Source organism: Bos mutus, chromosome 5, assembly GCF_027580195.1.
Source record: "Bos mutus isolate GX-2022 chromosome 5, NWIPB_WYAK_1.1, whole genome shotgun sequence".
In the NCBI taxonomy this organism is placed as follows: Eukaryota; Metazoa; Chordata; class Mammalia; order Artiodactyla; family Bovidae; genus Bos; species Bos mutus.
The window spans coordinates 116,265,448-116,276,876 of NC_091621.1; the positions used below are offsets into that span (position 1 = coordinate 116,265,448).

The 11,429-nt window shown below is 41.9% G+C and overlaps 1 protein-coding gene across 1 annotated transcript; it reads right to left on the bottom strand.

Moving 5' to 3' along the window:
- Positions 1 to 9,886: 9,886 nt before the first annotated feature.
- MRPL51 (mitochondrial ribosomal protein L51) lies at positions 9,887 to 11,305 on the bottom strand. The gene is made up of 3 exons (XM_005907457.3): positions 11,079 to 11,305; positions 10,888 to 10,998; positions 9,887 to 10,467 (listed from the first exon to the last, which is right to left on the bottom strand). Exons 1-3 carry the CDS (start codon positions 11,155 to 11,157, stop codon positions 10,271 to 10,273), a joined length of 387 nt encoding a protein of 128 aa, XP_005907519.1. The 5' UTR covers positions 11,158 to 11,305; the 3' UTR covers positions 9,887 to 10,270.
- Between the last annotated feature and the right edge of the window lie 124 nt (positions 11,306 to 11,429).

An 11,429-nucleotide genomic window follows, 5' to 3' on the forward strand; every position in this document is an offset into this window, starting at 1 on the left:
CAAATTTTATGATTCATTTTTTTGACTCAGATGTGTATGATTTCCACACAATGTAGTCCTCTGTGCATGCCATCAAGGGCTTTGGTGATGCAGCATTTCTTAAAGGAATGTTCCTTTTCTGTCTCTGGAATTTTCTTCCAAGCCTCAGACACCTATTTGGCAAATTTTGATTCTTATGAGCCAGTATGACAAATACAGTATGACTGTTCTGGCTAATAGTTATAGTCAAACATCCCAATTTATATGTTCAAATGAAAAAAAAGTGCCAAGTGGCCTCTTAAAATTAATGAAATATAGTATCTTCCTGTTTCATCTTGCCCCTCAGTTATAACCATCCTCTAAGAAACCACCAGGGTGATCTACCCAAATGTCACAACCCTACTTAAAAACGTTAAACAATTAGAAACATAATGCATTGATCATATGTGTTTATTCCATCCCCCTTCTGAAACTACATCGAAATGAGAATTTGTAAAAATTGAAAACAAATTATAAACCCTTCAAGACAAATAGAATGGAAGGAATTGGTCCTGACAGCACGAATGGCTAAATATGCCCACCAGATTCATATGAGGTTGAACAACAACAAAAAAATACAGAGAGGTTCCAGTTTAGACTTATTACAGATAAAGCTGCCATGAACATTCATGTGCAGATTTGTGCCATGCATCGTGCCAAGTCACGCCAGTTGTATCCAACTCTGTGACCCTATGGACTGTAGCCCGACAAGCTCCTCTGTCCACAGGATTCTCCAAGCAAGAATACTGGAGTGGATTGCCATGCCCTCCTCCAGTGGATCTTCCCAACCTAGGGATCAAACCTGAGTTTCTAATGTCTCCTGCATTGGTAGGCAGGTTCTTTACCACTAGTGCTGCCCATGTGCAGGTGTGCATGAACATAAATTTTCATTGCTCTGAGATAAATGCCCAAGAGTGCAACTGCTGGGTGGTAAAGTAAATACATGTTTAGTTTTGTAAGAAACTGCCAAACTGTTTTTCAGAATGGCTGTACCATTTTAGAATCCCACCAGCAACATATGAAGAATCCAGTTTTTCCACATCCTCATCAGCATTTCGGAGAAGTACTGGAGAAGGCAACCCACTCCAGTACTCTTGCCTGGAAAATCCCATGGGCGGAGGAGCCTGGTAGACTGCAGTCCATGGAGTGGCTAAGAGTCGGACACGACTGAGTGACTTCACTTTCACTTTTCACTTTCATGCATTGGAGAAGGAAATGGCAACCCCCTCCAGTGTTCTTGCCTGGAGAATCCCAGGGACGGGGGAGCCTGGCCGGCTGCCGTCTATGGGATCGCAAAGAGTCGGACACGACTGAAGCAACTTAGTAGCAGTAGCAAAGGCTAATGATGTTGAATATATCTTAATGTGTTCATTTGCCATCTTATATATCCTCTTTGTTGAAAGATCTATTCATGTCTTTTGCCTATTTTTTAATTGGGTTGTTTATTTTTTTGCCTTCGAGTTTTAAGAATTCTTTAAATATTCCAGATAAAGTACTTTGTCAACTAAATAGTTTCTCCCAGTCTCTCTTTTGTCTTTTCATCCCCTTAACTGGAACTTTCATAGAGTAAACATTTTCAATTTTGTTAAGATCCAATTTATGAACTTGTCCTTTAATGCATCACTTTCTGTGTCACACTTTGCCTAGCCCTAGAGTCTCATACTTTTCTCCTATTTTATTTTCCAAGAGTTAGATAATTTTGTTTCATAATCCATTTCGAGTTAATTGCTGTATGAGGTATGACATTTAGGTCAGGGTTCCTTTTTTTTTTCAATGGATGTCCAATTGCTCCAGGACAGTTTGTTGAAAAAGAAACCCTTCCTCCATTAAACTGCTTTTGCATCTTTGGCAAAAATCAGTTGGGCTGGGAATTCCTGGCTGCCCTGTGGTTGGGATTCAGCACTTTCACTGCTGCAAGCTCAGACTCAATCCCTGGCTGGGGAAGAGCCCACAAGCCACGCAGAGCCACCAAAAAAGACAAAGGAAAACCAGCTGGGCGTATTTGTGAAGGTCTGTTTCTGGGTTTTCTATCTGGTTCCATTGATCTATGTGTCTGTCCTTCTGCCGATGACACACTGTCTTAATTATTGTAGCAACAGTAAGCCTTAACATCAAGTAGAGTTATTTCTCCCATTTTATTGTGCTTCTCCAAAGTTGGTTTAGCTATTCTAGATCCTTTGCCTAAAAGATCATTTTAAAAAGGCATTTATGTAAACTGGCAAGAAAGTAGACTATTTAAGGACCAAAAGACTAAGTGAACACTGGTGCCTGGAGAGATAACTGGGCACTGAAGCCTGTTTTGCCTTGAGGGCCTTTGCTTAAATGTTTAATTTAGGCATGGTGGCCTCATAGGGTGCCACTGTGGCATAGGAGACAGAACCCAGGGCCTCCGTAGAGTTGGAGATCTAATGGAAGGCCCTACCATAAAGTCAGAACCCCAAAGGACTATATCCTCACCTGAGAGTGAATTTAAAATATGCTAATATCTGAACTGCCCTTATGGGACTACATAGAAAATCTGCTCATCTGAAACCTAGGTAGCTACTAGAGAACTATTCTTTTTTCTTTTAAATATATGCAGACAGGGCTTCCCCGGTGGCTCACCAGTAAAGAATATATCTTCCAGTGCAGGAGACATGGGTTCCATCCCTAATCTGGGAAGATCCCACATGACACGGAGCAGCTACTCTTGTGTGCCACAACTACTGAGCCTGTGCTCTAGAGCCCGGGAACCGCAACTACGGAGCCCACGTGCCACAGCTGCTAAAGCCCAAGCACCCTAGAGCCCGTGCTCTGCAACAAGAGAAGCCACCACAGTGAGAAGCCAACACGCCGCAACTAGAGAGTAGCCCCCGCTTCCCACAACTAGAGAAAAAGCCCGTGCAGCAACAAAGACCCAGCACAGCCAAAAATAAATGATAAATAAAATTATCAAAAAACACAGTTATAAATATATGCAGACACTTTATAATCAATGCTGTGGTTTTTCTGTCTGAATTCCTTATTGGTCCTAAAAACAAAATAGCAAGAACTTAAAATATTTCCAGGTCGACAGTGCCACCAAGCACCGGCTGTAGCAACGCAAGTCCTCTCTCTGGATGAGCTTATCTTCAATCTAGGCCTTGGGGAATTTCCACAGATACAGTTCCAAGAAAAATAAATCATGGTCAAAAATTGGAAACAAATAAGGAACAAAGAACCAGAAGCAAGAGCCAACAAAGATGGAGACAGGAAGTAAGAAAATTAGAAAATCAAGCCAAATAGTTCAACATCTGATTAATAGGCCTTCTGCAAAGAGAAAACAGGATATGAGGGAGAAATACTACAAAAGAAATACAAGGAAAAAAAACCTGAATTGAACAAGTCTTTCTGGATTAAATAGTACACCATGTGCCTAGCATGGTGAAAGGAAAAGAATCAGGTCAAGATATAGCTTTGTGAAATCTCAGAATATTAGGGGAAAAGAGAAGATCCTAAAAGATTTCAAGAAGACAGAGAGAGGGAGAGGGACTTCCCTGGAGGTCCAGCGCATAAGAACCCACCTGCCAATGCAGGAGATTCGAGTTTGATTCCTCATCCCTCAGAGCAGCTAAGCTGGTGTGTTACCATTACTGAGCCTGAGCTCTGGAGCCTGTGCTCTGGAACGAGAGATGCCACTGAAGTGAGAAGCTGGAGCACCGAAACTAGAGAGAAGCCTGCCCAGCAACAGAGACCCAGCACAGCCAAAAATAAACAAATAATAAAAATTATTTTTAAAAGAAAAGCATAAGAATGCCTTGGGGAGACTCAAGGCTAGAGTTATGTGTTGAATTGCATCCTCCCCAAAATTCTTATGTGGAAGTCCTAACACTCAGATCTTAGAATGTGACCTTATTTGGACCCAGGTTGTTGCAGAGATAATTAATTGAGATGAGGTCATATTGGTGTAAAATGGGCCCCTACTCCACTATGACTGCTGTCATAGAGTGGGAAAGCTTGGAGAGATATGCATGGGGAGAATGCCTTGTTCACATTCAGATAGTTACCTGTGTGTTATGTCTATAAGCCAAAGAACACCAGATACAGCCAACAAACCACTAGAGGCCAGGAGAGAGGCAGGGAATAGATTAACCCACACAACCCTGGTGATGCCTAGTCTCAAGACTTCTAGCCTTAGGAACTGCAAGTGGATACATTTCTGTTGTTTAAGCTCCAGCCTAATGGTACTTTGTATACAGCAATCCCAGAACACTCATACACCTGTCTTGAACTAGTACATGTGTTGGATTCCCAAAACAATCAACAAATTTTGTACTGTATCACATACACGTGATAAAAATACCAGAAGGGATTGATTTGTTATGAATACTGGTAAGTTTAAAAACCAACGGGAGTAAACAAATCCAAGTGTTTCTTAGACCATGAACCACCCTGAAGACAAAAATAGAACATTGTTTTTTCTGCGGGACCTTTAGGTACAGAAGGCAGAGATAATCCTACTCTTCAGTTTATGACACATGATCTCTATGTATGCATAAAAAGATTTTGGTTTTTTGTTCTCTTTTTCCTTATTCCCCTTCCCAGCCATAGACAGCATTATAAATTATCTGATATTTATAATTTTGTGTTTTTGCAAAATGGGTACTGTCTTCCATGTGTATATTTTTAATTTACATAAATGATGTCATGTTTTAAATCTCATTGTGTTTTTCCACTCAGCTGGAAGTTTTAAAGAGGAAAATTGAAAAAAAAATAAAAGAAGATTGTACAAATTGTATATGAGCAGTTTGCTCTTTCGTTCCGATTCTCACATCCATTTAATTCGTTCCCTCCTCTGTTCTTTCCTCCTTTCCTCCCTCCCTTTTTTTTTTTTGTATAACACTAACTAGGACCTTTAGTACTAAGTTAAAGTACAGCAGCAATAGAGGGCATTCTAGTCTTGTTGCTGATCATAAGGGAATTGTTTAGTCACTAAGTCATGTCTGACTCTTTGCAATTCCATTGATTGTAGCCTGCCAGGCTCCTCTGTCCATGGGATTCTCTAGGCAAGAACACTGGAGTGGGTTGCCATTTCCTCCTCCAGGGGGTCTTTCCAATCCAGGGAGGGAACCCTTGTCTCCTGCATTGCAGATGGGTTCGTTACCACTGAGCTACCTGGGAAGCCCACTCTTAAGGGAGTATATATCCACTCAATATCTGGCATGGATCTCCAGGATGTCACCTTTACCAAATTAAGGAAATGTCCATCCTTCTGTTCTTAGGGTTTTTAAAATTATAAATAGGAGCTGTATTACTTAACTTCCCTTTTCGATATCGACTAAGATCATCACAGAGAATTAAACCTTCATCTTTCAAAACAGGAAGCTAATAGACATCTAAAGCTGCTAAACCATGAAGAGCAGGAAGGCATTTTATTTCAAATTATGATGACAAATACCAGAATAGTTCAAAAAAGTAAAAGCATCTCATTCTGGGAAGCTAGTCTGGAAGACGGGTAAGGCAGGAGATTGCTGTTTTTGTCATATAACTTTCCTTTTTGATTAACAATATATGCATGTATTACTCTGGTATTTTTTTAAAGAAAGCTTAATTTAGCCAAAAAATGAAATAAGATTCATGTACCATATGAACCTACACATTTAGTATACAATCATACGATTTTTAGTATATTCATAAAGTTGTGCAGTTATCACTACTAATTCCGGAACACTTACATCAACCCAAAAAGAACCCGCATACCTGTTGGTAGTCATCTCCCATCCCTCACTCCTTACCTCATCCCCTGGCAACAACTCATCTACCTTTTGTCTCTTGTGATCTGCCTATTCTGAACACTTCACATAAATGGAACCATATAATATGTAGCCTTTATGACGTGCTTCTTTCATCTTTCAAGGTTCCTCCATGTTATAGCAGTACCTCATTTTTTTTTTAATAATTGTATCTATTTTCAGCTGTGCTGGGTCTTCACCCCTGCTTAGGCTTTTCTCTAATTGCAGTGATCAGGGGCTGCACTCTAGTTGCACACGGGCTTCTCACTGTGGAGCACGAGTTCCAGGCATGCAGGCTTCCGTAGCTGCAGCACATGGGCTTTAGAGCACCAGCACAGGAGTTGTGGTACCCAGGCTTAGTTGCTCCGCAGCAAGTGGGATCTTTTTGGCCCAGGGATCAAACCCATGTCCCCTACATTGGCAAGTGGATTCTTTACTAATGAGGGAAGCCCCCTCATTCATTTTTATAGCTGAGTAATATTTCATTATATGCATAGACCACACTTTGTTTATCCATTTGTCAGTTGATGGAGATTTGGGTTGTTTCCTTTCTGGCTATTCTGAATAATGTTGCTGTGAACATTTGTCAACAAGTTTTTGTGTGACTATGTTATCAGTTCTCCTGGGTGTATACCTAGGGGAAGAATTGCTGGGTCATATGGTAACTCTCTATGTAACTTTTTGTGGAAGTGCCAGTTTTCCTAAATGGTTGCACCATTTTACTAAAGGTTAAGTCTTAATGGTTCTTTTTTTTAAAATATATTTTATTTTTAAAAAGTATTCTTATTCATTTGACTGTGCCAGATCTTAGTTGCAGCACATGGGATCTAGTTTCCTGACCAGGGATTGAACCCCAGACCCCTGCATTGGGACTGTGGAGCTGCATTGGGAGCTAGTGGATCACCAGGGAAGTCCCCTTAATAGTTCTTTAGTCTTCATCATAATCTGACTCTGGCCTCCACCTCCTGCCCAATTTCTCCTTAGCTCTGCCAACAAATGCCGGTCACAGCTTTCCCGTATGTGCCAGGTTGTTTCTCACCTCTGACCTTTGTTTCAGTTTCATCTGCCTGGAAAGCAGGCTAACCTCCATACCGTATCTGTTAACTGCCTCCTCCAGAAAGCCTTCCCTGCCTTCATTCCTGCTCCCCTAGGATGAGGTAAGGGGCCCTCTTCTCTGTACCTATACAGTAGGTAATTAACATGCTTTAAATGCCATAACAGATTTTACAATTATGCTTTTTCCCCCTCTGTTTTATTGAAGTCTAGTTGCTGTACATCAAAGTGATTCAGTTATACACATTCTTTTTTTTATATTCTTTTTCATTATGATTTATCCCAGGTTAGATATAGTTCCGTGTGCTATACAATAGGACCTTGTTGTTTATCCATCCTAAATGTGCTGAAGTGTAATAGTTTGCATCTACCATCCCCAAACTCCCAGTCATCCCTTTCCCTCCCTGTCTCCACCTGTAACTATGCTTCTTTGTCTACCTCCTGCACTAGGAGGAATTCTTTAAATGCAGTTGTTGTTTTTTTTTCCTTTGTATCCCTCGAACCTACTGGTCCCCTTCAATAAATGGCTGTTGAATGTGTGACTTCCAGATATTTACCAAGGGTCTACTAAGAGCCAGTATACAAAGAGACCAGATATGAGACTAGTACAGTGAACAAATGTGTGCAAGACAGTCCCTGCCCTGAATGGGGATGAGCCCTAGTCAGTGGGGAAGATGGACACTGCTGCTGCTGCTATGTTGCTTCAGTCGTGTCCGACTCTGTGCAACCCCACAGACGGAAGCCCACTAGGCTCCCCCGTCCCTGGGATTCTCCAGGCAAGAACACTGGAGTGGGTTGCCATTTCCTTCTCCAATGCATGAAAGTGAAAAGTGAAAGCGAAGTCACTCAGTCCTGTCCGACTCTTAGCGACCCCATGGACTGCAGCCCACCAGGCTCCTCCATCCATGGGATTTTCCAGGCAAGAGTACTGGAGTGGGGTGCCGTTGCCTTCTCCAAAGATGGACACAGAGACATATAAAACAAGCAAGATCAAAAAGCAAACACGGGACTTCAGGGGCTTGGACACCTTAAAGTCTTCCCTTGTCTTCTTCCGTTTTCCAAAGCCCTACACAGGCTCCAGAGGACTCTCGTGGCATTTACACTTGCCAAACTGTGTTAAATATTTTATGTGCATAATTTCATTTATTCCTCACACAACCCTATGAGAAAAGTATTGCACTGCTCCTAATAGACAGACTAAAAAAAACTAAGTCTCATAGAAGTTAATTCCTTTGCCCAGGGCCACAGAGTGTTACAGCTTGAGTTTAAGCCCAGATCTGTCCAACCCCAAAGGCCATGTTCTTAATCAATAGTTTCTATACTATTTGCCCCTCCCCAAACTATACTATACTATACTATACTATACTACTCATATCAACCTAAAACATCCTTCCAAGAAACATAAATAGCGCTTATAACCCACATAAAATATTTCTTTAAAAACAATACATCAAATACTTCCCTTATTTTATTTTGCAAATATTTACTGAGAGCCTCACACACTGGGCTTCCCTGGTGGCTCAGACAGTAAAGAATCTGCCTCTACTGCAGGAGACCCAGGTTTGATCCCTGGGATGGGAAGACTCCCCTGGAGAAGGTAATGGTTACCCACTCGTCTTCTTGCCTGGAAAATCCCATGGACAGAAGAACCTGGTGGGCTATGGTCCATGTGGTCAGAAAAATTTGAACACGACTGAGTGACTAACACTTTCACAATTTCTTTCACTTCACATACACTAGGCACAGATGACACTCAATTTAACCCTGATCAATACACAATTCTAGGAACTGTAGCATATTTTTCTCCTCTCAATTGAGTAATGTCAAACATTTAAGTTGATTTATAGCCGAGCAAGTTACCTAAAATACAAAAAAGCAGCTAGCGTCGTACTACGGTTCATTATAGCTAGACCTACCCAGCCATCTCCCAACAAATTGTGTTCCCTCATCACGTACCACCGACCACTCTTCCTCACTGGCAATGTTCTACTTCTTTCTCTGCTTACTAAAATCCATCCTTTTGTATGGGGCCACTCCTGATTAGGCCAAAAGCATTCTCTTATCTAGATTATTTATCACCCACGTCAGTGGTTTCCAAACACAGCTCATTAAAATAAACTGGCTGTTAAAATGAGAATGCCCTAAAATCAGCGGAGACATACTTTGACAAAGCAAAGGCCTAGAAACTATTGTGCATACAGGCTCAGTCACATCCAACTCTTTGAGACCCTGTGGACTAGAGCCCGCCAGGCTCCTTTATCTGTGGGACTTTTTAGGCAAGAATACTGAAGTGGGTTGCCATTTCCTATTCCAGGGATCTTCCTGACCCAGGGATCGAACTCCCATCTTCTGCGTCTCCTGCATTGGCAGGCAGATTCTTTATCACGGCACCAGCTGAGAAACAATCTAAACGTCCATCAAAACGGATGTGGTTAAATCATTACGGCATATAACATGAGGACAAAAAACTAAGTTACATTAAATGAAAACGTAACTTAATGTGCATGGAATCCAGCTTTTCAGAAAGAAGACAGGTAGGTAGATTGATAAGCCTGTATACGCACAGTATATATTAATATCCGGAAGGACTAAAAAGAACGTCATGCATGATTGCCTTGAAACAGAGCACACCAAAAAAACCCAGCTGTGAGAAAACTTTTCACCTTACTCTTCTGTAATTTTACAATTTTGAACTATCTCCCTATATAGATGGATATTTTAATTATTAAAAAAAAAACCCACAAAACCCAAAAAGACTCTTAAGACTCAGCTCAGTTCTAAAGATCACAATCTTTGGGGGCAGGGACTAGACTTTTTAAACTGTTAAACTATGCAGAGATTCTGATGATCAATAAGGCTTAGGAACCACTCATATGGTATTTAAGGCCTCATATATTAAAGTGTACATATGAGACTATAACTTTATACCCATAACTAGAAAAGCATGGAGGGAGAATATTTTATACTGTTTTTCCTAGAGTTCTTATCTCAGAAAAGGTACTCGATAAGTATTTTGACGACAATGGTGTAAAAGTATAATTATTTTTCTATGATATTCCATTCCAGTGCAGAAAGGTTTTTAAAAATATATTTAACATGGCATTATGGGACAATTTAAAATGACCACTTTCAATATATGAAGGGCCAAACATCAAAAGTGCCAACAATGATTTTTTTATTTTTCTAAACACCACAGGTATGGCTACACTGCAAGGGCAAGTGGTGAAGTCCAAAGGTAAAACTGTAAGACTTAGGGATGAGTTCCACTTCCTCCTTGCATGAATGAGTAAAACTAGCATCTAGAGGAAACTAAAGTTGTGGATAATGGATTACAAATGAGTCCTGCATTATCACTGAGAGCATTCAAATCCCCTTCCTCATAAGGAAAAGTACTTCTCCCTTCTCTCTGGTGATAGACATGCCTCTTCCACAGTTGCCAGCTTTTTCTTCTACCGGTGCTTCCCATGTCGATTAAAGCGTTTGTAGAGAAAGCTGATGCGTTTGTTCAGGTTGTGCAGGTCATCAATGAACATCCGATTTCCTACCATTCTCTTCTTTCGAATACAACGCTGCAGTTCATTCCCCTTCCAGCCTCGAAGCCACACGGGGCCCTTGATCAATTCTTTGGGGTGTTTTTCAAAGTTTCCTGTGTAATGTGACAGAAGGCATTAGTCCCAGTCGGAGAGAACCCAACCTCCACCAGCTAAGCCCTCACCAACAGCTGCATTTCCCCCAGCAGCACCTACAGACATGACAGTCAGGCTACAGTATAAAGAGCACAGATTCTGGAGCAAGACTGCTTGGGGTACAAATTCTGGCACTGCCACGTATTAGCTTTGTAAAAACTACCTAACCTCCCTGTGCCTGAAGTTCCTCACCTGCAAAGGAGAAAGGTTATGAGGATTAAATGTGTTAAATGCATGCAGGGGACACAGAAGAGTGCCAGGTAAACTGCCAGATAAGTGTTCTTACTATTCAACAAGGTACCATTCCCACACAGGTGAAAAAACAGTCGTTACAGCGTAACTGCCATTCTGAAATTCTGCACCATGGAGTCAAGTCTTACCCAGGATCCCGATATTGTCATATACCCCGAACATCGCCCTCTTCTGGTTCCAACGATCAATCACTTTGGGGGGCGGGAGGGTGACCCTTACATGGAACAATCTGGGAACACCTATGGATGGGAAAGAAAGAGAATGAATCTGAGCCGCTTACGAGAAGCAGCTCTCGGGGTGTCCTACATCAGCCACTTACCCAGAAAGAAACTTCTGCAGGCCAGCGGCACCATGCCCCATAAGCGCCTGCCTGCCACCCAAGAGAGGCTCCCTGCCATTGCTCTCGTCTCTCCCCTGCAAGACTGCACGAGCACTAGAGGGAGGGTTAGACGTGACCTTCCAGGAGATAACAGAACCTTCTCCGCTGGGGTCACGCGGGTACTAACTTCATGCAGCCATCTTGGATTTTACCCAGGTAGCGCTGGGCTCAAGGCCCGCCCCAACCCCACCTTTCCCAACCACAAGCCCCGCCCCGCCGCTTCCGTTCTGACCGCCGGAAGTTTTTAATGCGCTAGAAGAGCAGAAGGTGTCGTCTGCTTTAGGGAGTCCC